Raw genomic sequence first — 21,326 nt, forward strand, 5'->3', positions numbered from 1 at the left:
CACCCGAGCCATGGCCCAGGGGAGCCCCCCCCCCCCCCCCCCCTCTGCCCTGTTTGGAACGCATGTGCTGGTAATATATATTTTAGAATCCGTACGTTTTTGCTCTAAAGAACGTGACATTATCATGTCTTACGTTTGATCGACTGGGACCAGATGTTTCCAATACGTTGAATACGTAGTTGGTGGTTTTGCACTATGTGTTCTGAATGCATATATGTGTTCTGAATGCATATGTTCCAAAATATATTCAACATGGAGATAATAATACAACATCGTTAAGTTCATAGCAGGGATGGCTACATATGCCGTTTTTAGTTCAGTCGGGAAGGGTTTAGAAATTAGACTTCTCATGAAATCGCTAGAATTGGAGTACTAGTTTCAGAGTTGTGCATTAAACAATTGTAGATTTTAATGCATATTGAAACCTGAACAGCGACTAATTGATCACACAGGAAGAAAAAGAACACGCGCGGTTCCAACGATTTGATCAATATTTAACTTCGAGATGAAGAAAAATCACGCTTTAACGAGGCGATCGCGCTCTCGTCAGCACATCCCATGCACCATTCCGTGTTCGGAGCAGTATTAAAAGCCCGGCCGTCCTAAAAGGGCGGACATCCCGTTATTTTCCCTTTGTCGCGATGCCTGCCAGAAAATGACGCATCCACTGCGATCGGGGCTCTGCCACGAGTCAGTTCCGGCTGCCTGGAGATCGGCCGGGCAACCGTACCCCGGTCGGCATTGCGTGCTTCAGCGTGCCCTCGCCTCGGGAACCTGCCGGAGATGACGTCACCCCTCCGCCATGTCCCCCGGCACGCCCCGATTCCAGCACCGCGGAGAAAAAGAAAAAAAGAAAAAGAAAATTCCTGCACCCCGTACCGTGAGGACTAAGATATCAGATATATAATTTTATTATTTGCAAACAAAATATTCCTTAATTAAATGCTCTGCCGCTTTAATTTTTCCGTCCTTCCCTGAAAAGCTCCTCATTCCGCGGGTCATTTCCTGCTTCCCACCCTCGTCCCCTCATAATATCGGCGTGACGGAGGGGCCTTCCATTGGCAGCAGCGGATGAGGCGCGGTACCGTACAAGAGGCCCTCTCTCTCTGTAGAAAGCATGACGTCGACGTCGTCGGAAGGTGGCCGGACGGAAGGAGATACCTACCCTCCTTCCCTGACGCCGCGGCGCACGCTTGACAATAACGGAACGGCGTCTGGGGAGGCGTCGAAGGCGCTGCTTCTGGACCTCTGGTGTCGTTGACGGTTACCCTTGTCCGTTCCTCCGCACATGACCGACTCCACCGGACGCCGGACAAACCAGAGCTGCCACCGGAATTCCAACCCTTCATAAGTCATAATTGCAGGAGTCACGTGAGCTCCGCGCATCGCGTCGGAGTCCCGATCCAGATGTCGAAACGAGCATGGATCCAGATCGGTCGCAATGGATTCCTGCGGCAGAATGATCCAAATGAAAGGGAAGGTGGCAGCTGTACCGTATCGTTCCGAAGTTCGGGACGGGTCAGTGCTAGAAGCTAGGCAGCCTAAAAGAAGGCGATTTTCGTGAGAGACCCAAACTTTCACGCATAACGATGATTGCTACCTCTTTCTTTTTTAAAAACAATTTCGAGGGACCACTCGTGAGCTCTTCATCTTAATCATGGGGTGGTTTTGAGTGGAGCATGACATAATGTGAGTGTGGTCTTGGCGTTATCATTATGCTGCTCTCCTCCCCATGCACACAGCCATTTTGTATATGAAATAAATGGAAAACCGCTAGCGGCTAGTGATTGGCTTTCGAGAATGTGTACCGTTTTTGCTTTTGTTTCACTAGAACTTTGTGCCTGAATGTTGGGGAACGAAAACATGGAGATGGGGGAATTAGATTCCCATAAGTGGCAAACGTTTAAAGTAGCCATTATTATAAAAGGTTTGTCAGATTTCTGTGAGGAACGCCATCTTACAACTTCAAAATCGTTTTGTTTCTTACAAAAAAAAAAAAATCATGAATTCTCTTTAAAAAATCATTATGAAGTGTTTGCGTGCAATTGTATTTGAGTTTTGTCTCTTTTTCTTTGGAAGTAAGGTTATGCCATTTTTATTGGAAGACTCGCTTAAAAAACGAATTTTAACTGTTGAAGTACAAAAGGTGGAGGAGGGATTTCGTCAGTGACGACAAGGAGAACATGGATGCTAATTTTTAAGACATCACTTTTCTTGAGAGTAATGTCCGTGAAATGCATGGGAGTTTTGTTTATAAACTGTAATTTTCATCCTTTCTTTTCTTGCATAAACATGAAATTGGTTCTTAAATGTATGACTTTATGGCAAATTTTATGCAATTGGATATGAAATTCATTGTGGATTTGGGTTTATGTCAGAATAGAATTGATATCATTGACCTCAAGCTTGACTTGATTAAGGTTTCACAAACTCGTTTGAATATAATTGATATTTATTGTGACGTGTTGAGCTCGAGGTCGACTAGATTAATACTCGAACTCCACTTAAAAATTACGTGTTGAAACTCGATTAAGGCTCGACAAACTTGTAACCTCGTATGAATATATCAACTTGATTTAGGGTCGTTAAAATCGATTAAGGCTTGAACTCGACTTAACAATTACGTGTTGAACTCGAACTCAACTCAATTATTTGAATGAGTAGAGGCATGAATTAGAGCTAGAGTCGTTAAGTAAATGACTCAGCTCGAACTCGTCCACGAGCCAAGCTTTAACTAGATAGAAGACCCGGAGGGTGACTCTCATGTGAATCTTAGAAATCAAAAAGTATTTTTTGGGTGGGACTAACTTTTTTTTTTTTTGCTTCCAATACAATAGAAGGCGTCAGAGTCCAAAAACAATATCCAAAATTTCTCTCTCTATCTGAGGCTTTTGAATTAATCGGTAGCGTGTGGGGGCGGGACGATTTTATTGGATGTCGCGTTGACTGTTCGGGACTTTAAGTCAAACGCTTGCGGAAGAAGGCAAAGCGAGAGACGAAGATATCAAGAAGCAGGCATGCCAATTCCTCGGCGAGTTCTTTTGTTTTTTTCCCCTATGATGATCGCCTGAATGCAGGTCACTCTTCTCTTTCAATTTGCATCCAAAGTTCTGTTATCAGGTCCGAGAATCGAACTTGATATTGCGATGAACTCTTTCAAACATTCTAATGTCTAAAACGGCATGAAGATGATGCTGACTGCGGTGGCTTTCATGGTGACTATGGCCATGATAGCACCTGAGAAAAATTACATAAACGATTCAACGTATTCTCGACACCTGCATTCATTTGATGTCACGCATAAACTCGCCTAACTTTTCAATTCTATGATCATTTCCTGCTTCTGTGAATAATATTTGACAAAGAAAAATAAAACTACTGATCATAGAGTATTCCAAAGAGAGGGAAGCTGGGTCAAAGAGCTTGGTGACAAAACCTGTGTGGGCAGCCCTACCTCTCCTGACCTTGATAGTTATGATGTGAACTAATGATGCAACATTTTCCCATTGTCCATCTACCATGGACTGGACCAGACCCAAGAGAAGTACACAACAAAGCCTACATGCAACAGTTGCTAGAACAGCGATTGCTCCAAAGTCATGGATCATTCTGCCATGCCATAAGTGCATTGGCATGTGAGCCCAACCCTACCACCTATAGATTCTCTAAACAAAACAGCTAGGTTTAGTCTGACCACTATAAAAATTGAAAACTTGATCTTCTTCAACTTCAAAGTTTTAAGTACAAGCCTACTGACTAGAGTTAGACAGAGACAAGTTAATGGCCTGAAAAGGGCAGTGGCTGCAAGTTGAAGTTCTTCATTAGCAGCCAAAGAAGAAGAGATTTTTTCTTAAGTGTTCCCAACGACCGATTTGCACCAGGTATGTGATGCACATATATATAAAACCAGGAAGAACTCTCAAATTCATTTAGTTAATATGTAATCTGAAACAGCTTAAGCTTAGTTCATGGCATGAGGCTAACTTAAAGGGAGCCTTTGTGAGCAAGGCTTTGAATATTGCATTAAGCCCAATAGAACGATGGCAACACTTAAATTCCGTAAGTATTTGACAGAAATTTCACCAACCACAAGATGCTCAAGTAATTGCAGTCTAAATGGCTTGCTATAATTTTCTGACACAGCCTTTCATGTCAATATGCAAGTGGTCATGAACACCATGACTTGTGAATGACAATCACAATCTGACAGGCCATCCTTGATGTGGCTTATCAGGGAGTGGGAGTATAATGTAAATGGGGACTTCTTGATCGGTCCGTTCATGGCTTGTGATATTGATTAATCGTCTATCATGACCATGACCAATGTCGAGGTCTGAATTCTGCAATGGAGAAAACTACCAACCAGATGACTTCTGGCTTGAATGACTTTAATTCAGAAAATCATCTCAGGAAAATTTTGGTCTGCGTCACGTTCGCCTCAACAAGGACATGCATCTTCTGTCGGTTCTGAAGTTCGCATGTTATTACTCGAGTCATGTCTTGTGCTTTCTGTAACATCAACTGACTTCGTTTTTCTTAAATCAATTTGTGAGGGACCTTGGTCTCTTTGGTTCAGTTGAAAGTATTTTCAATGACTATATAAGCTTTGAAGTACATGCATCTTCTGTACAGATTTGCTGTTGTAGTAAAAGGCTAGGAGGCCTCTCCCTCGCCGGGTTGTTGTTGCAGACTATATGTGCTTGAAGTTATCAAGCAACATGCACATTTTATGCTTAGTTTTTCTTTTCCAATGCAAATCTGCTAGGGTGTAGGGTCCCTACCCTTTTCTTGGGTAAGCGGAGAGTTAATAATCTATCGTTCACAAAGAGGATCAAAGGCCTTGGCTCCTAAGGTTATGGGCTGCATCAGGATCTGAATAGGGTATGATATACCCATCAATTAAAACTTACAATGCACCTTTTACATGGTTGTCTGCCTGACCGGCTATGCTATTACCAAAAGCATGAAATTTCGCTTTTCTTTTGATGGAGTGTGGGCAATTGAGCCTTAAAGGACAATACCATAAAAAAAAACTCAAGCCACCAAGACATAGTTGAGACTTGATACTTGATTCTAGCGATCCTCTTTTATTATAATTATTTTCTTACCATGTGCATCTTTGCCTCGAGAAAGTTGGATTGGAACAGTTTGACATCATCTATAATGTAATCGGGTGCACAGAAGAAGCATCCTACTGCATGAGTGGAGGTTCGGTGCAACATTGGTGTTTGGTGTGAGTTCCCAATATACCTCAGTTAGTACATTGGTCCTGCCCATTGGTACGGAAGGGGTTGGTGCCCATGCCCATCAAACTAGTGATCAGTTGCTTACCAGCCACTTCCCACAGCTGGTGTTGCAAACCCCCACGAGATCTAATAATATAATTCGACAATATCCAATAATAGAAATGAAAACATCAAATAGCCACAGGGCAGGCCTTCATGTGGCAGGCTCGGTGGATCCACACACAAACCTAAGTGAGTTTCCGCGGGTGCCTGGCCCGAACCCAGTCCGTGAGAAAAACCACAATCGAACATGACCCGACTAAATTCGGTACAAGAACAAGTTAAATACTCAGTATACGGCATGACATCTGTAGGAAGAATACAACTGAGAATGGGATATAGATCAATCTAGTTTTCAAGATTCCGAAGTCTAATGAAGATGCGCGCCAACTGTATTTCAGCAAATGCTTGGCAGCAGTCGTTCTAAGAGGAAAGGATGCAACGAAGACGTTCAGTGAGGGGCCTTTTGGCAAGTGTAGCAATGCTACTGTCCCATAAATCTGCTCCAAGAAATAGAGTAGATTCACGAAATATTCACTATGGTATCATATGAATTTACCACATTTTTTGGAACATTGTTCATGGGATAATAGCAGAAACCTATTGTTGCCAAACAACTACTGAGTTTAAGGGTGCAAAATCTTCTTCTGTTATACTATGGACATAAAATCTTCGAAGGAATTTCATCTCAAGGTTTCTCCTTGGTCCAGTCCCTCCCTTTAGATTACACACAAGCCTTGCTAAGAAATCTATCTAAAGGAGAGATCATGCCTCTCAGTCGTGCTGAACAGGATGAACAGGCCCCTCCTTGATATGTTTTTTCGGAATAGAACAATTTACGTGAGCGTCAGAAATGGCAAACATTTAAGCGAGTGTCGGTTTATGGTAAAAATCTAAGGTGTAGACACTTGGGCATCCCTTTTACACAGATCGCTTACGTTTGGGACGAAAATAAGATCACTAGTTAAAAGGCATGCTTACTGTGATGTTTTGTAAAGTGTAATTTTGTCGATCGATCAACGATATCAGTGACATGTTGGTTTGCCAACCAATACATATCGTTACATATTGCCCAGTATCACTTCATTTTTCAATTTTATTGATAAAGTAATAAATTAAAATGTTTTAGATTAATGTAAAAAATAAAATTTTAGAAAACAGAAAGCCCATCTCGGTGGGCGATGAAACAGAGTGACATTGATGGTATGGGGGATTTAGTGAAGCTAAAGTCCCAGCTGAAAGGAGAAAAAATGAAGAAAATACAACTCAGAAAGGGCTGTACACCAGAGTAACTGTCCAAACAGATCATTTCTGCCATACTCACAATCAGGATATAATCGTCCAGGATTAAACTTTGCACTTTATATATCTTTTTAACCAGAATGTACAAGGCTAATTCAAAGAAAAAAATAATGAATATCTGTAAACAATAGTTATAACATCAAAAGTAGCATGAACGAATCAACCTATCCTGAGAGGGTCAAGGATGCCCTGACAAAGTGAAGATAGTTATTTACAGACGAAACAGCCTAAGCAGATGCAAGACTCAGCGGCTATCCATGTATTGTTCTGGAATAGCACATGAAAACACCTGATGATATCTAATGCTGTACACGATTTTTTGACAATTCTAAGCAGCTGCTCTCCCCGAACCTCTAGCAAATTTATTTGACCATTCTTTCATGTTTGAATTGTCATTTCTAATGTGATGATTCACTGAGCTAGTTGCCTTAGCTGCAGATCTAGCCATCAACATTTCTTCGGAAGCCTCCTCTTTGTCAATCACAACTTGTCTACATTCTGGAGAGCAAAATGCACGTAGATCCCTGTAAATATTTACAGCCATTAGCCTCTGGCATTGAAAATAGAAACTGCAAGATTAACATGTGAGAAGAACCAATAAATCAATGTTTGAATGTAAAAGCATCAAAGATGGTTTTCCAACATAGATTCAATTTGCTAGCAGAATGAACATTCACATTTCCTAACACAGTTCCAATGTCTAGTTCCCATCGATCTATCAAAGACCACAAATTTCCAAGAATAGGCATGAAGCTGAAATAATCGCAAAGAATGAAGTTGAGGTCATCAACTCTAAGCAGATAAATCTAAGCTTTAAAAAAGGAAAAGGGCAAATTTATATAAAATCATGCAAGCACACACGCACCTACATACACCAAATAGTAAATATATTTTGAACATCATTACCAGACTTGTATAACTGACATGAGAATTGAACATATATTCTATGAGCTAAAATCCACATGACTAGCCCAAAGACTAATGATTTAAGAAATTTCAAGTTACCATGTGGCTGTGCTACTTGCCATTACGTTGCATGACATTATTTGTGTAAACCAAAGATGAATGCTGCTTCAAATGCATAAAATATGTGCAATCATCAGTGAACAAGAGTTAAACAGAACAATAAGAAACCTTAAAAATCAATCAGTAATTTGAGGGGACGAGAAAAGGTGGAGTGTAAAAGAGAAGTAGGTCATTTAATAAAACTGAACACACTAACATTGAAGACCAAAATAAAACTCAAGTTTAGACACAAAAATAATGCCATAGCGAAAGAACAAAAGAAAAAGCTTAATCATACAAGAAAAATGTATTAATCACATAGTAAACACATTAACTACCATAGTTTAAAATTTAAATCACAATCAAGCTCGTTCTGGCACATTCATGTTTCACAAGGTATGGAGACTTGGGGAGTTTCTGTAGACTAGTTAAATTTGTTTCAGCCGACTATGTTATGCAAGTTTCACCTGTTTGATGATTTCTTCCTCCATCACATGTGGGCTCTGAGGCTTTCACAAGCAAAAGTTGTTTCAAACTACTAGTTAGAAAATTCCTAGAAAATCTATTTCTTGTATAGAAACCTGCATCCAAGTACCTCTGGTTTCCCCTTTAAGAAGTTTATATCTCTCTTCCTTCATGTTGATGCTAAGTGAAGGACGGATATGTATTCCTTCAGCTCACTTTAGAGGGTTGAAACACCCTGCAGGCATTCATGATTTTGCTCCTGAAACTTGAGGCCACCATACATCGACCAATCAATTTCTTCAAATGTTGCTCTAGAAGTTCAGTTCAACCTTTCTTTTGGATCAAACATACATAAAGTTTTACAGAGGAAAAAGGCTTTTTGTTCATTAGTTAAGAGATCCACTTACTACATGTGTTTAACTGCACGTAGTATTTCTCATTAACCACCATTTTTCTTGCGGTGTGGATTTTGAAATTTACAGAAAACCTTAATCCCCATCAGTTAAAAGTGCATTCAATCATCACTCAACGTCACTTTTAACCCTGCTTACATATCAAGCGCAAAAATGTCCAAGAACACCAACTTCAGTTTAGCATCTGAAAATAAGGACTGAGAATACCAATCCATAAGCGTACGAATTATGCTTCTTAAGGAATTCATGATACTAGATGGTGAAATAAACAGGTCATTCACCCTGTGCGGTAATTTTTTTTCTTTGTGAAACTCCAGAAAAGAAGACGCGGAAAGAGAAAATAACGTAACAGATCATCAAAGAATAACATAAAGATCACAAATGTAGCAAACTTCACATAACCGCCATTAGAAAAAAGATCTGAAAGCAAGAACATTCAAACTTATTACAGATACAGAATAGCAGAAAGAAGCATAAATAAGCCAAATACACAAAAAAGCAATCAGAAGGAAAAATAGGAAGAGCATGCAATGAAGAAAAACCCAATTTCACATTCTGCATTTTGATCAGAGCAACAAACCAAGCAGGAGCTAAAGAGTCCACGAACAAAAACAAAAGCCACGAAAAAAAGCAACAGAAAAAAAAAACCAGGCGATAAAACAAATGAGAATACGAGGAGTACCTGTACATGAAGATGTCATCAGCGGGATCGAGACGCTTCCTGCACAAGAAGCAACGCTCAAGAAAGCTTCCCAATCCCCTCCATCGATGGTCGCGGACATAGGGGTCCTCCATCTTCTTAGGCTCACAAACTGCGGGACCGAGGTAAAAGAAAGGTAACTCGACGCGCCGTCTCACTGAGGGCCTAGCATATTCCGCGTAGTCCTCTGCCATGGTTCCTCGCTCTCTAATGTTCCTGATACGTGCCGCTCCACTCATTTGCTGCGTCCCTTCCATCTGGGCAATCCGGCTTTCCTCTTAGTCTTCTCACAGGGGGAGAAAGAGATAGAAGACTCGAGGGAAGAGAAGTGTAAGGCAGAGGGGATGGGAGACGGAGAGAATCGAGAACGATCAATATATCAAAATCGTTTTCCTCTGGTATTAGATTCGGCCGCAATAGGTCGATTCCAATAGAATCAGTTCGGTTTAATAGCTGATTCAGTACTGCCAACCGTCAAATGTTAACTGTGTTTTGAAGAATATTTTAAGATTTTAATTTTAACAATATGTGTGGATATATATCTTTTGTATATTTTCGTTGTTTATCTTCTTGGAAATAATGTTTTTCATATTTTTTGGCCGATTCACACGATGCAGCTGAGTTCGCGTGAGAGAAAAGAGAGGTTCCACTAATATATATCCCAGAAATTTGTTTCACAACAGAGGCCACATTTATCGGAACTGGTTTTATCTCTTCCCGCAACAGATTTGGCTGCGCCCTTATTAGATAATGATAATGCAACGCCCTTATTAGATAACGATAAAAGATCTCTTTCAGCATCTTCATTTGGCCTTCTATCTTTATCTTTAGCCTCCGAGACTCCATAACTTCTGGGGCATCTTCATCTGCCGCTCGTTGTGAAGCCTCTGGCGCTCGCTTCTCTTATCTTGCTAACAGTCTTGGGCAGAAATGACAAGTTTCGACGTAAAAATGAAGACAAGACGGTTGCTTAGTCTGTGCATTTAAGTCTCTGGTTTGGCTTTGATACACTTAATATAATGGAATTTTAAAATCAAAATACTCAATTTTTAAGAAATTAGAACTATTAGACAAACAAGATATTTTGTTTCTAGAATTAAGAAATTGAACATGGATTTTTTATGTCATTCCTGTTTGGAGAGGAATTATGATTCCGTAGTTTTCATTTTTGAAGCGAAATTTCAAACCATCATAAACGATGTTTGTTATTAACCCTCGATTATTTGGAATGATTTTAAATTATTCCAAATAATCTGTTTATTCATTTAGTGTATGCTCCTTGATTCTTTTGCTTAGTGTCCCTTAATCATCTTCTTATGTTTAATTTTTTTTTTTAAATAAGCAGTCGTTGGCCAAAAATTTTTGGCTCCACATAAGGATGTCAATGAATCAAATATACTCTTAACTGTATCCACTTTTTCAGATTTTTACATAGGGATTCAAATACCACCAACAAAAGGCCATACCCAAATCGAAAATCCGATTTCACAATCCAAATACAATTTGAACCAGTTTTCACATTTTTACTAATACAACTTGAAGTCATACTAGTCGACCAACTTAGCTTGTCGAAACCATATACATTGTTCTTAGCTCTTAAATTCGAGCCGTTTCCATGAGGCATTGGTAGCAACGACGGCTACATGCAATGAGCGAACATCCAAACAACCAACTAAGGAATGGATAGGCAAAGTCAATTTGGTGAGAGCAGCCATTGCCACAAGCCTGAACTGGTAGGCAATTAGTAAAAATATATAAGGATTTACCACGATTTAATTGCCGTTATTTGAAGTCAATTTTAAATATAATTAATGAAAACTCATAAATCATATTCCTTAAAAGGGCATCAGTATATATAAATAAGTAAATATTTGAACACACCCATAAATGTTTTTTTTTTCATTTTTTAAAGTTCGCCGTATTATACTCGAGAAATATCTTATGATTTAAAACTCCGAGATGTTATTTGTGACTACGGACTACAAAATAATACAGTGATTATTTGGACAAATTATAAAAGAAGATAAGCAAAACACATAATACACACATATTTTAGTGGAACAAATGCTTAGCCGAACATTCAGGATAGCATAGGAGTGATTCTTGTCTTGGGCAGCCAAGGGAAAAAATCCTAGATAAGGAGGACTACCTTATAAAATTTTAAATTTTTTAAAAACACCAGTATATAAATGATAAAAATTACCTTGAAGTATCAGCATGAAAATAAACATGTTTTACGACTCAAGATAAGCAATTGCCCACACAGTGCCCACACTGAGAAGCTGCTTTCCTTTGCTGGTTGTATCTCACTTCTTATGCACACAACCATGCCTTAATCTCACTGTGTGCCCCGCCTCTCCGCCGGCTGACCTCCGCCATTATGAGCTTTAATCCCATCCTTAATGGTTTACTTTGGGTTTCTTGTTTCTCTTCCCACAGTATTATACTCGAGAAATATCTTATGATTTAAAACTCCGAGATGTTATTTGTGACTACGGACTACAAAATAATACAGTGATTATTTGGACAAATTATAAAAGAAGATAAGCAAAACACATAATACACACATATTTTAGTGGAACAAATGCTTAGCCGAACATTCAGGATAGCATAGGAGTGATTCTTGTCTTGGGCAGCCAAGGGAAAAAATCCTAGATAAGGAGGACTACCTTATAAAATTTTAAATTTTTTAAAAAACACCAGTATATAAATGATAAAAATTACCTTGAAGTATCAGCATGAAAATAAACATGTTTTACGACTCAAGATAAGCAATTGCCCACACAGTGCCCACACTGAGAAGCTGCTTTCCTTTGCTGGTTGTATCTCACTTCTTATGCACACAACCATGCCTTAATCTCACTGTGTGCCCCGCCTCTCCGCCGGCTGACCTCCGCCATTATGAGCTTTAATCCCATCCTTAATGGTTTACTTTGGGTTTCTTGTTTCTCTTCCCACAGTATTATACTCGAGAAATATCTTATGATTTAAAACTCCGAGATGTTATTTGTGACTACGGACTACAAAATAATACAGTGATTATTTGGACAAATTATAAAAGAAGATAAGCAAAACACATAATACACACATATTTTAGTGGAACAAATGCTTAGCCGAACATTCAGGATAGCATAGGAGTGATTCTTGTCTTGGGCAGCCAAGGGAAAAAATCCTAGATAAGGAGGACTACCTTATAAAATTTTAAATTTTTTAAAAAACACCAGTATATAAATGATAAAAATTACCTTGAAGTATCAGCATGAAAATAAACATGTTTTACGACTCAAGATAAGCAATTGCCCACACAGTGCCCACACTGAGAAGCTGCTTTCCTTTGCTGGTTGTATCTCACTTCTTATGCACACAACCATGCCTTAATCTCACTGTGTGCCCCGCCTCTCCGCCGGCTGACCTCCGCCATTATGAGCTTTAATCCCATCCTTAATGGTTTACTTTGGGTTTCTTGTTTCTCTTCCCACAGTATTATACTCGAGAAATATCTTATGATTTAAAACTCCGAGATGTTATTTGTGACTACGGACTACAAAATAATACAGTGATTATTTGGACAAATTATAAAAGAAGATAAGCAAAACACATAATACACACATATTTTAGTGGAACAAATGCTTAGCCGAACATTCAGGATAGCATAGGAGTGATTCTTGTCTTGGGCAGCCAAGGGAAAAAATCCTAGATAAGGAGGACTACCTTATAAAATTTTAAATTTTTTAAAAAACACCAGTATATAAATGATAAAAATTACCTTGAAGTATCAGCATGAAAATAAACATGTTTTACGACTCAAGATAAGCAATTGCCCACACAGTGCCCACACTGAGAAGCTGCTTTCCTTTGCTGGTTGTATCTCACTTCTTATGCACACAACCATGCCTTAATCTCACTGTGTGCCCCGCCTCTCCGCCGGCTGACCTCCGCCATTATGAGCTTTAATCCCATCCTTAATGGTTTACTTTGGGTTTCTTGTTTCTCTTCCCACAGTATTATACTCGAGAAATATCTTATGATTTAAAACTCCGAGATGTTATTTGTGACTACGGACTACAAAATAATACAGTGATTATTTGGACAAATTATAAAAGAAGATAAGCAAAACACATAATACACACATATTTTAGTGGAACAAATGCTTAGCCGAACATTCAGGATAGCATAGGAGTGATTCTTGTCTTGGGCAGCCAAGGGAAAAAATCCTAGATAAGGAGGACTACCTTATAAAATTTTAAATTTTTTAAAAAACACCAGTATATAAATGATAAAAATTACCTTGAAGTATCAGCATGAAAATAAACATGTTTTACGACTCAAGATAAGCAATTGCCCACACAGTGCCCACACTGAGAAGCTGCTTTCCTTTGCTGGTTGTATCTCACTTCTTATGCACACAACCATGCCTTAATCTCACTGTGTGCCCCGCCTCTCCGCCGGCTGACCTCCGCCATTATGAGCTTTAATCCCATCCTTAATGGTTTACTTTGGGTTTCTTGTTTCTCTTCCCACAGTATTATACTCGAGAAATATCTTATGATTTAAAACTCCGAGATGTTATTTGTGACTACGGACTACAAAATAATACAGTGATTATTTGGACAAATTATAAAAGAAGATAAGCAAAACACATAATACACACATATTTTAGTGGAACAAATGCTTAGCCGAACATTCAGGATAGCATAGGAGTGATTCTTGTCTTGGGCAGCCAAGGGAAAAAATCCTAGATAAGGAGGACTACCTTATAAAATTTTAAATTTTTTAAAAAACACCAGTATATAAATGATAAAAATTACCTTGAAGTATCAGCATGAAAATAAACATGTTTTACGACTCAAGATAAGCAATTGCCCACACAGTGCCCACACTGAGAAGCTGCTTTCCTTTGCTGGTTGTATCTCACTTCTTATGCACACAACCATGCCTTAATCTCACTGTGTGCCCCGCCTCTCCGCCGGCTGACCTCCGCCATTATGAGCTTTAATCCCATCCTTAATGGTTTACTTTGGGTTTCTTGTTTCTCTTCCCACAGTTGGGATGTCCTTGCCAGGCTGCGACTTACCAATTAGAAATCAGAAAAGATGAAACCAGTTAAAACTACTAATTATGAACTCAAGTATTAACAATAATGTAATTTAGCAGTAACTCAAAACTAATTATAATAATTAATAACACTTCCTGCTCTAATACTGTACTATAGTCTCCAGTTTGGTGGATCTCAATTCACCTCTTAGCAGTATTCGTTTTAGCATAAAAAAAAAAAAGGTTAGAAACCATGTCATTCTATCGCTTCCTCCTAACCTCCATTTCATTTATAAGTTATTGAAGATTTCTTTCAATGTCTAAAAATGAGGTTTTACAGTACCTTTATACTAATATAACTCTATTCTAAAGCCAACATTTCAGACTTGGATTAAAACCAACCTAAAATAAGAAAGGAAAAATAACTAATATAACTTTATTATGAAGCAAACATTTCCAACTTTACTTGAATTAAAAAGTAACATAAAACAAAACAAGAAAGAGAAATAACTAGATGGGGACCTACACATTATAGAATGGAACCTAACTAGTGTTTATAATTAAATAATATGATTTCACGTCACCTATGTGGGCACACCTAATTAACTCAAAGCAAAACGAGATTAACTTACATGAAACGCAAGGCAAACAAATTATCAAATGCAAAATGACCATTTAATGAAACCAAATATATAACAAGAACATTTCACAAGATTACATTCCTACTACGTATCATAAATTTGTCTACATCTGGCTAACAACCTTTGCTAACAACACAAAGGCAACATTACTAATCTCCAACATCCGACACAGAGAGAATTATTAATAAGTAATTGTTTCTCCTTACCCGCAATACGACGCTCAATGACATCAGAATTGCGTTGAAGCAGTTCAGTGCAGTCCTCTATCTGCAGTTGAAGTTGAGGCAGGTCCCTCATCCCATTCGGCAAGCTCGTCAGCTCCGCCATGACTTCCAGTCTCACCAACCTAAGGCTGCAGAGGCGACCCAACCCTTCTGGTAGGCTCCTCAACCCAGGGAGGAAACGGAGTTCCAAATCCGCCAGATTGGTTAGCCGACCGAGCCATTCAGGCAAGTGTCTCAAACCGATGCATTTATTGATTCTCAAGGATCGAAGATAGAGTAGAGGTTGCATCTTGTCCGGTAGACTCCTCAACAATGGCAGGTCTTCGAGTTTCAGGCTCCGTAGCTGAGACAACTCACCTAGCCATTCCGGCAAATGGGTAAGCCCACTGACTCTAGCGATCGACAGGCTTTGAAGTTGCGTGAGAGATCGCATCCCATCCGGCAGACTCCTCAACTCCGGCAGGCGAACGAGTTCTAATCTTTGAAGCTGAGAGAACTCACCCAGCCATTCCGGCAAGTGGGTCAGCTTGGGGCTTTCATGAATTTCCAACGCATAGAGGTTTTGAAGACGTTGGATCCATTTTGGCACAGAATCCACTTCATCGTTCAACCTGATTATCAGTCTATCTACCCTACTTCCCAGGTTTCTGAATCCGCTGAGTCCATCCTTTGACTCAATCTCTAACTGCAACGATACAAGTGATGGATATATTATACGATCAGAACTGTTTCTAGAGCAAATCTGCACATGCTGGAGCCGAGGGAGGTGATGGTGTTGCAGAAGATCTGCTACCGGTGCAGCTAGGTTTGGGCAATCCGTCAGAAACAATCTCTCCAGATGCATCATATTCTCAAGTGCTTCCTCAGCCATTTGGGACTCCATAGCCAATCCCGGAAACCCATTCAGGTCTAAGCCTTTTAGTGCTGTCACTGTCTTCAACATGTGAAGAAACCCGTGCTCTTGCACGTCAAATTTAGGCAATTGATGCAGTTCTAACTCCCTAATGATATCCAACGATGTCAATGACATTGAATCAAGCTCAGGAAGGTCCTTTAGTTTCAGTTCGTGAAGTTGGGTGAGTCGCAGACCACCAAGTAATGACCTCAACTTTGGACAGTAGACAATCTCTACGCTTCGGAGGAAAGGCATTGTTTCTATTTGGGTCCACTCCTCTAGGCTTCCCATCCTGTGAATCTGTAGCGATTCTAGCTTGGGGAATCCAGCAGGTAAGACTCTCAACTTTGGGCAGTCATAAACCTCTAAACTGTTGAGCTGGGGCATTGGTTCTGCTTGGGGCCACACCTCTAAGCTTTTCATGTTGGAAATGACTAGTGTTTCCAATTTGGGTAGGCATGTTAACATGGGTAATTCTTTCAAAAAGTTGCAGTTCTTTATAGAAACTCTCTGTAGACAACTTAAAGAACTTATCCAAGAAGGAAACCATGTACCAGCATAGTAAGACACTTCCAGTGTCTTGAGACCTTTGGGAGGATGAAGCTCTTCAAATATGCCCTCGATTCTTTCTGTAAAACTACTGTTCGACTGATGAAGGGATGTTGGCCCACAATGTAACCTTAACTCATGTAGTTTTGCTTTCTTGTGTAGTCCTGCATCTTTTGCCTCTACTCTGTTATGCACCCTTTCTATGTGATGAATACACAACAATCCTTCTAAATTGTTCATGTGATTCAACTCTTTGATGCTACATCCATTACTCTTGCTTGTATCACTGCCCACCACAAAGTTATTCAATGTTTGTAAGACTGTCAACTTACCAATATTTTCAGGCATACAAATGGGGAAAGAATATTCGTCTCCCAAGGGAAGATGTCGCAGAGCCCTCAGCTTTGAAGTACCTTTGGGGAGCATTTCGATACGAGTACCACTAAGGTTAAGCATCTCAAGGCTTCTTAGTCTTGAAATTGATTCTGGTAGAGTTGTTATTCCTGTGAATCTAAGATTTAAGTACTTCAGCAAAACTAGATCTCCCAAAGTCTCTGGAAGTACTTGTAAGTGGAAGTTGTCACTTAGGTCTAGCACTCTTAGCCACTTTAAGTTCAAAAGGATGCTAGCTAGAGGATATGTCCGGCATAAATCCCCTCTTAACACCAATGTTCGAAGCTTTGTGTGTTGATTGATTTGTGTGCCATCTACAAGAGACTCATGTGAGTTTGTTATGCACAAGGAACGTGCTTGACTCGGTGAAGTTCTTGCAGTCAGCGAGAGGTTCGAGGGGTTTGCGTTCTCATTTAGTCTCATGGAGGAGGCAAAATCATGAACAATGTCATGTAACTTGTAGAGCTTCAAGTCCCTGTTAAATTGAACAAGTGAACAGCCAACTAGCATGTCAAGATATGTATGAGCAGTACAAATTTCCGTTTCTTCCGGCAGTGCTTCTTTCTCTGTAATGAATCCCTCAGCGACCCATAGCCAAGCTAGATCCTCCTTATACATCGGATAGTCTTTTGGGTACATGGAGCAATATGTCAGACATCGTTTCAAAGAAAAGGGGAGGTTCATGTAGCTTAAAGCAATGGTAGAAAGGATTTCTTTGTTCTCATCATTGTCGACAATGCCATCCCATTTCCAGAATGGGCTGTTTTTAACCTTTTCCCAATCAGATATCTTCCTCTCCTTTTGTTTCAACAGGCTGCCCACAACACTTAATGCAAGGGGCAACCCTTTGCAATTCTTTACTACATGCCTTCCAACATCTTTCACTCTGTCAAGTTCCTCTTCTGTCTCATCTCTCCTTAAAACTTTATTCACAAATAGGCACCAACTTTCGTCATCTGATAAGCACTTCATTGGATGCACATATACATCATCGATCTTCACCTTAACTTCTTCTTTTCTAGTTGTGATGAGAACCCTGCTTCCTAGAGCACCTTGTTGCAAAAGGCCATTCAACTCAGTCCACCAATCATAGTCCCATGCATCATCTATAACAAGCAGAAACTTCTTCCCCTTCAAATGCTTCATTATCTCGAGGTTTAAAGCCTCCAACCCTGTTATGTTTTTCTCTCTCTTATTTTTTAATTGTTCTAGTATTTGTTCGAATAGTTGCTGTAGGCGGGGCCTTTCTGATGCACAGATCCATATGAACTTCTCAAAATGCGCTCTTATGCTCGAATTTTTGTAGACCCACTTGGCAAGAGTCGTTTTTCCGAGTCCCCCCATACCAACGATTGCCACGACATGATTAGCCTCTTTTGCTTTATTATCGGGCCTTTTCTTCAACCACTCAACAACCAATTCCTCGTCCTTTTCTCTTCCAAAAATATTTTGCTCGGTGATATTAGAAGTTGTTAAGCGGTTGCTACATAATAATTTTGTTTGATCTAGTGGAGGTGCTAACCCAGTTGTGAGGGGTACAAGGCCATAGTTATCCTTCTCTTTGTAAAGTGAGTTCAGCCTCTCAGTCACCTCTTTTATCTCACTAGCGGTCTTGCGCATAAATAAGATGTTTCGACACATAAAAGAAAGAGAAGACAATTGTTTGCGTACCTTCCCCTGTCTAGTTTGTGCATCTAAGTCTCGGGTTTTGGCTGTATAGAGATCAATGATGTCTTCAGCATCATAAATGGTGTGACTAACCCTCGCAATCCAGGCCTTAATGCTTCTGGACGTGAATTGCTTGTTATGAGCATCTTCAAGGATTGGTTGAATGGCCTTCAGTTGACTCTCCAGATTTCTTAGCTCGCTCTTCACAGAAGCAACCCCTGAAGCAAGTCTTTGAGCTTCTCCAACTACGAGTTCGGCCACTATGGGCAAAAGGGCTGCAACAATCTCTGCCATTTTTGTGCACAGAGAGAGAGAGGGAGAGATGAACTGGTGATGCATGAGATCTAGCAGTTTGGTTTAAGTAAATAGAGATGGCTTGCATGAGACTGGAGCAGTCTGCTGGCAAACAAATAAGTACCACCTACTTTGAATTTATAGAGATTGCCTGTCCAATTAAACGAAACTTCTTGCAGAAGTTGAATAGCTGGGACCTGAATGCCTTGGTTTTGGTCGGATTTGAGGCTGTTAATTACCATATCCCATCTCAAGGCAGTTGGCCTGATCTAGACCAATTCACAGAAGGGGACAAAGATACAACATCAATTAATTTGGCCCCGTGTTTTTATTTTGAAAGCTTCTCGAGAACGCTTCTCCTAGCCATAATTGTTCTAGGTAGCACCTTCACTTCAATATTGTCTATTTGACAAACTTCAATTGTTATATTTCGTTAATGAGGTGCAAAGATTGCTTGTATATATTTAATTCTGTTGCTTGAATTGGCGACTCAAGTCCTATTGGTGGCTATTTCACGCGTCATGTTTTAACTAATTTTTTGAAGAAATCTTAAGAACGTACTTATTTTTAATTACTTCTTCATACCTTCCATTTATTTTCTTTCAAATAAATAAATATTTTTCTCGATCAAATCACAATCGATCGGCTTAATCATTGAATTGGTAGACTTGATTTCCAAAAGTGATTGATATCTTGTAATTAACGTTGATTTAACTTTTGTCCTCGATGTTATCTGTCGACAGACTTGGCCAGATTCTCGCAGGTTATTTGAAATCCTACTTAACAGAACCGTTTTGAACTGAAAAGTTTAATTTTACAAGTTAATTCCAAAGAAATCGTTGGTATCCCATCGAAATGCAGATTAGATTTTATATGAATTTAAAATTAACAGCTTTAGATTGTTAAAAATTTGTCAAAAAAGTCATAAATGAGACTTAATCCATACAGCCACTATAAGAGATATAACTACTGCCGACGGCCTGAACTGCCATATGGTTTTGCAAGTGCATCCATGCATTAGCGACTCGAAGAAGAAGAAGAAGAATGTCTGTTCTTCTCATTGCTGAGAGAATCTTTGTTGATGGTGAGAAAAGTCACTACCCAATCAGGGATCGATTTTACAAACTATGATAATTTAATTTGAAAATGTAGTTGTAAATTATTCACCATAAGTATATTTTAGATCTATAATAACTTTCCGCCTACAATTATTAACTTGAAGTTGTCTCGATGCTGATTCGTACCAATTGTTAACTTTTTTAGGGTTGATCCTATCAATGAGAGGCGGCCGCCGTTCACCGGGGCTTCGGTCGCCGGCTCTTCTGTCATCAGGCCACCAATTCCCTCATTCAAATGGTGGGATTAGCCTCTTGCTTCCCGCAAGATATGGGGGCATGCTAATGACTGCCGCCTGGTTGTACTTTTTCTGAAATTTTCTGTCCAGTTAAATGAAATTTCCTGCCGAATGAAGTTTCGTGTCCTTCACTCTTGGAAGAACCGATGATGTGATTTTTGCTAGCACCACAGGTGGGGGCATAGATACTGAATGCACATTTTTATATGGTTTAGATTAATTTATTTACTTTGCAAATAAATTTTTGGACTAGGATCGGGTCCATATCAATATTCACTGTTTGCATTGATCAAAATCCAGAGGAGTTGCCAAATGTATGTTGATCAATAGTTCACCCCGAGTTAGTGAGACGAGAAATATTAGCATCTTCTACCACATCCATTTCACTTCCAACAATGGGCTGTCTGTTTATCAACTAATCAAGAAAATAATGCGAAAGGTTCCCACTTCCAATCTTCTCAACCCTCTAGACTTTGCTGCTGAAAAATCTTCTGGGTAGACAATCCTCTGTTCTTCGTCATCGCCACTCTGCACCTATGTGCGGTCAGTAATCGTTAATTGACATTAGGAAGTAATTACCAAGTTCTTCATCCTCGCCGACACGATCTGTCTGTTCCTTAATTGGACCATCCAGAGGCTGAGAGGTTCATCATTCTTCTCCATCTCTGTCAATCTAGTAGTTCATCATGATATGATGCTTTTCCTTTTTTCTTTTTTTTTTTTCCTGAACGAAGTTCTCTTGTGGATTTAGATATTTATAGTTCCATCTTGAAGCCAAGTCCACTGCTCAGTTGTTCACTGCTAATGCTAGATTTGCCGAAGCAAGAAAATAAAATGGTGGTGCTTATAGTCAACTACTCAAAAAGTTAGTGAAAATCTAGCTCCGATTAAAAAAGATCTTCATTTCCTTGTTCTCGAAGACGTGCAGTTTAGACGGTGCTCTTTGTAATGGAGTGGAGAGCTTCTTTAGATCCACAACTCGATCTGTAATTTGAGAAGTGAAGATCCAAACTCAAATCCGGCCAACTTCGTCCTCTTCATGCCTTCGAAGCCAACTTGGTCCTCTTAAATTTTTGCCGCTTTCCATTTTGTCTTCTCTCTTCC

At 39.6% G+C, this 21,326-nt stretch overlaps 1 protein-coding gene across 7 annotated transcripts; it reads right to left on the reverse strand.

Annotated features, from left to right (window-relative positions):
- Nucleotides 1-6,625: 6,625 nt before the first annotated feature.
- Nucleotides 6,626-19,243, reverse strand: LOC116245901 (disease resistance protein RGA2-like). Of its 7 annotated transcripts, none has more exons than XM_050075696.1 (4): nucleotides 15,052-19,243; nucleotides 11,374-14,233; nucleotides 9,153-9,427; nucleotides 6,626-7,111 (listed from the first exon to the last, which is right to left on the reverse strand). In XM_050075696.1, the coding sequence occupies exons 1-2, from the start codon at nucleotides 18,911-18,913 to the stop codon at nucleotides 14,175-14,177; spliced, it is 3,921 nt and encodes a 1,306-aa protein (XP_049931653.1). In that variant the 5' UTR covers nucleotides 18,914-19,243; the 3' UTR covers nucleotides 6,626-7,111; nucleotides 9,153-9,427; nucleotides 11,374-14,174. The 7 variants fall into 7 exon arrangements, with proteins under 7 accessions (XP_049931653.1, XP_049931652.1, XP_049931651.1 ...); XM_050075695.1 differs by having other exon boundaries at nucleotides 13,979-14,239; XM_050075694.1 differs by having other exon boundaries at nucleotides 13,458-14,239.
- Nucleotides 19,244-21,326: the final 2,083 nt, after the last annotated feature.

The sequence above is a fragment of the Nymphaea colorata genome, chromosome 1, assembly GCF_008831285.2.
Source record: "Nymphaea colorata isolate Beijing-Zhang1983 chromosome 1, ASM883128v2, whole genome shotgun sequence".
Lineage (NCBI taxonomy): Eukaryota > Viridiplantae > Streptophyta > Magnoliopsida > Nymphaeales > Nymphaeaceae > Nymphaea > Nymphaea colorata.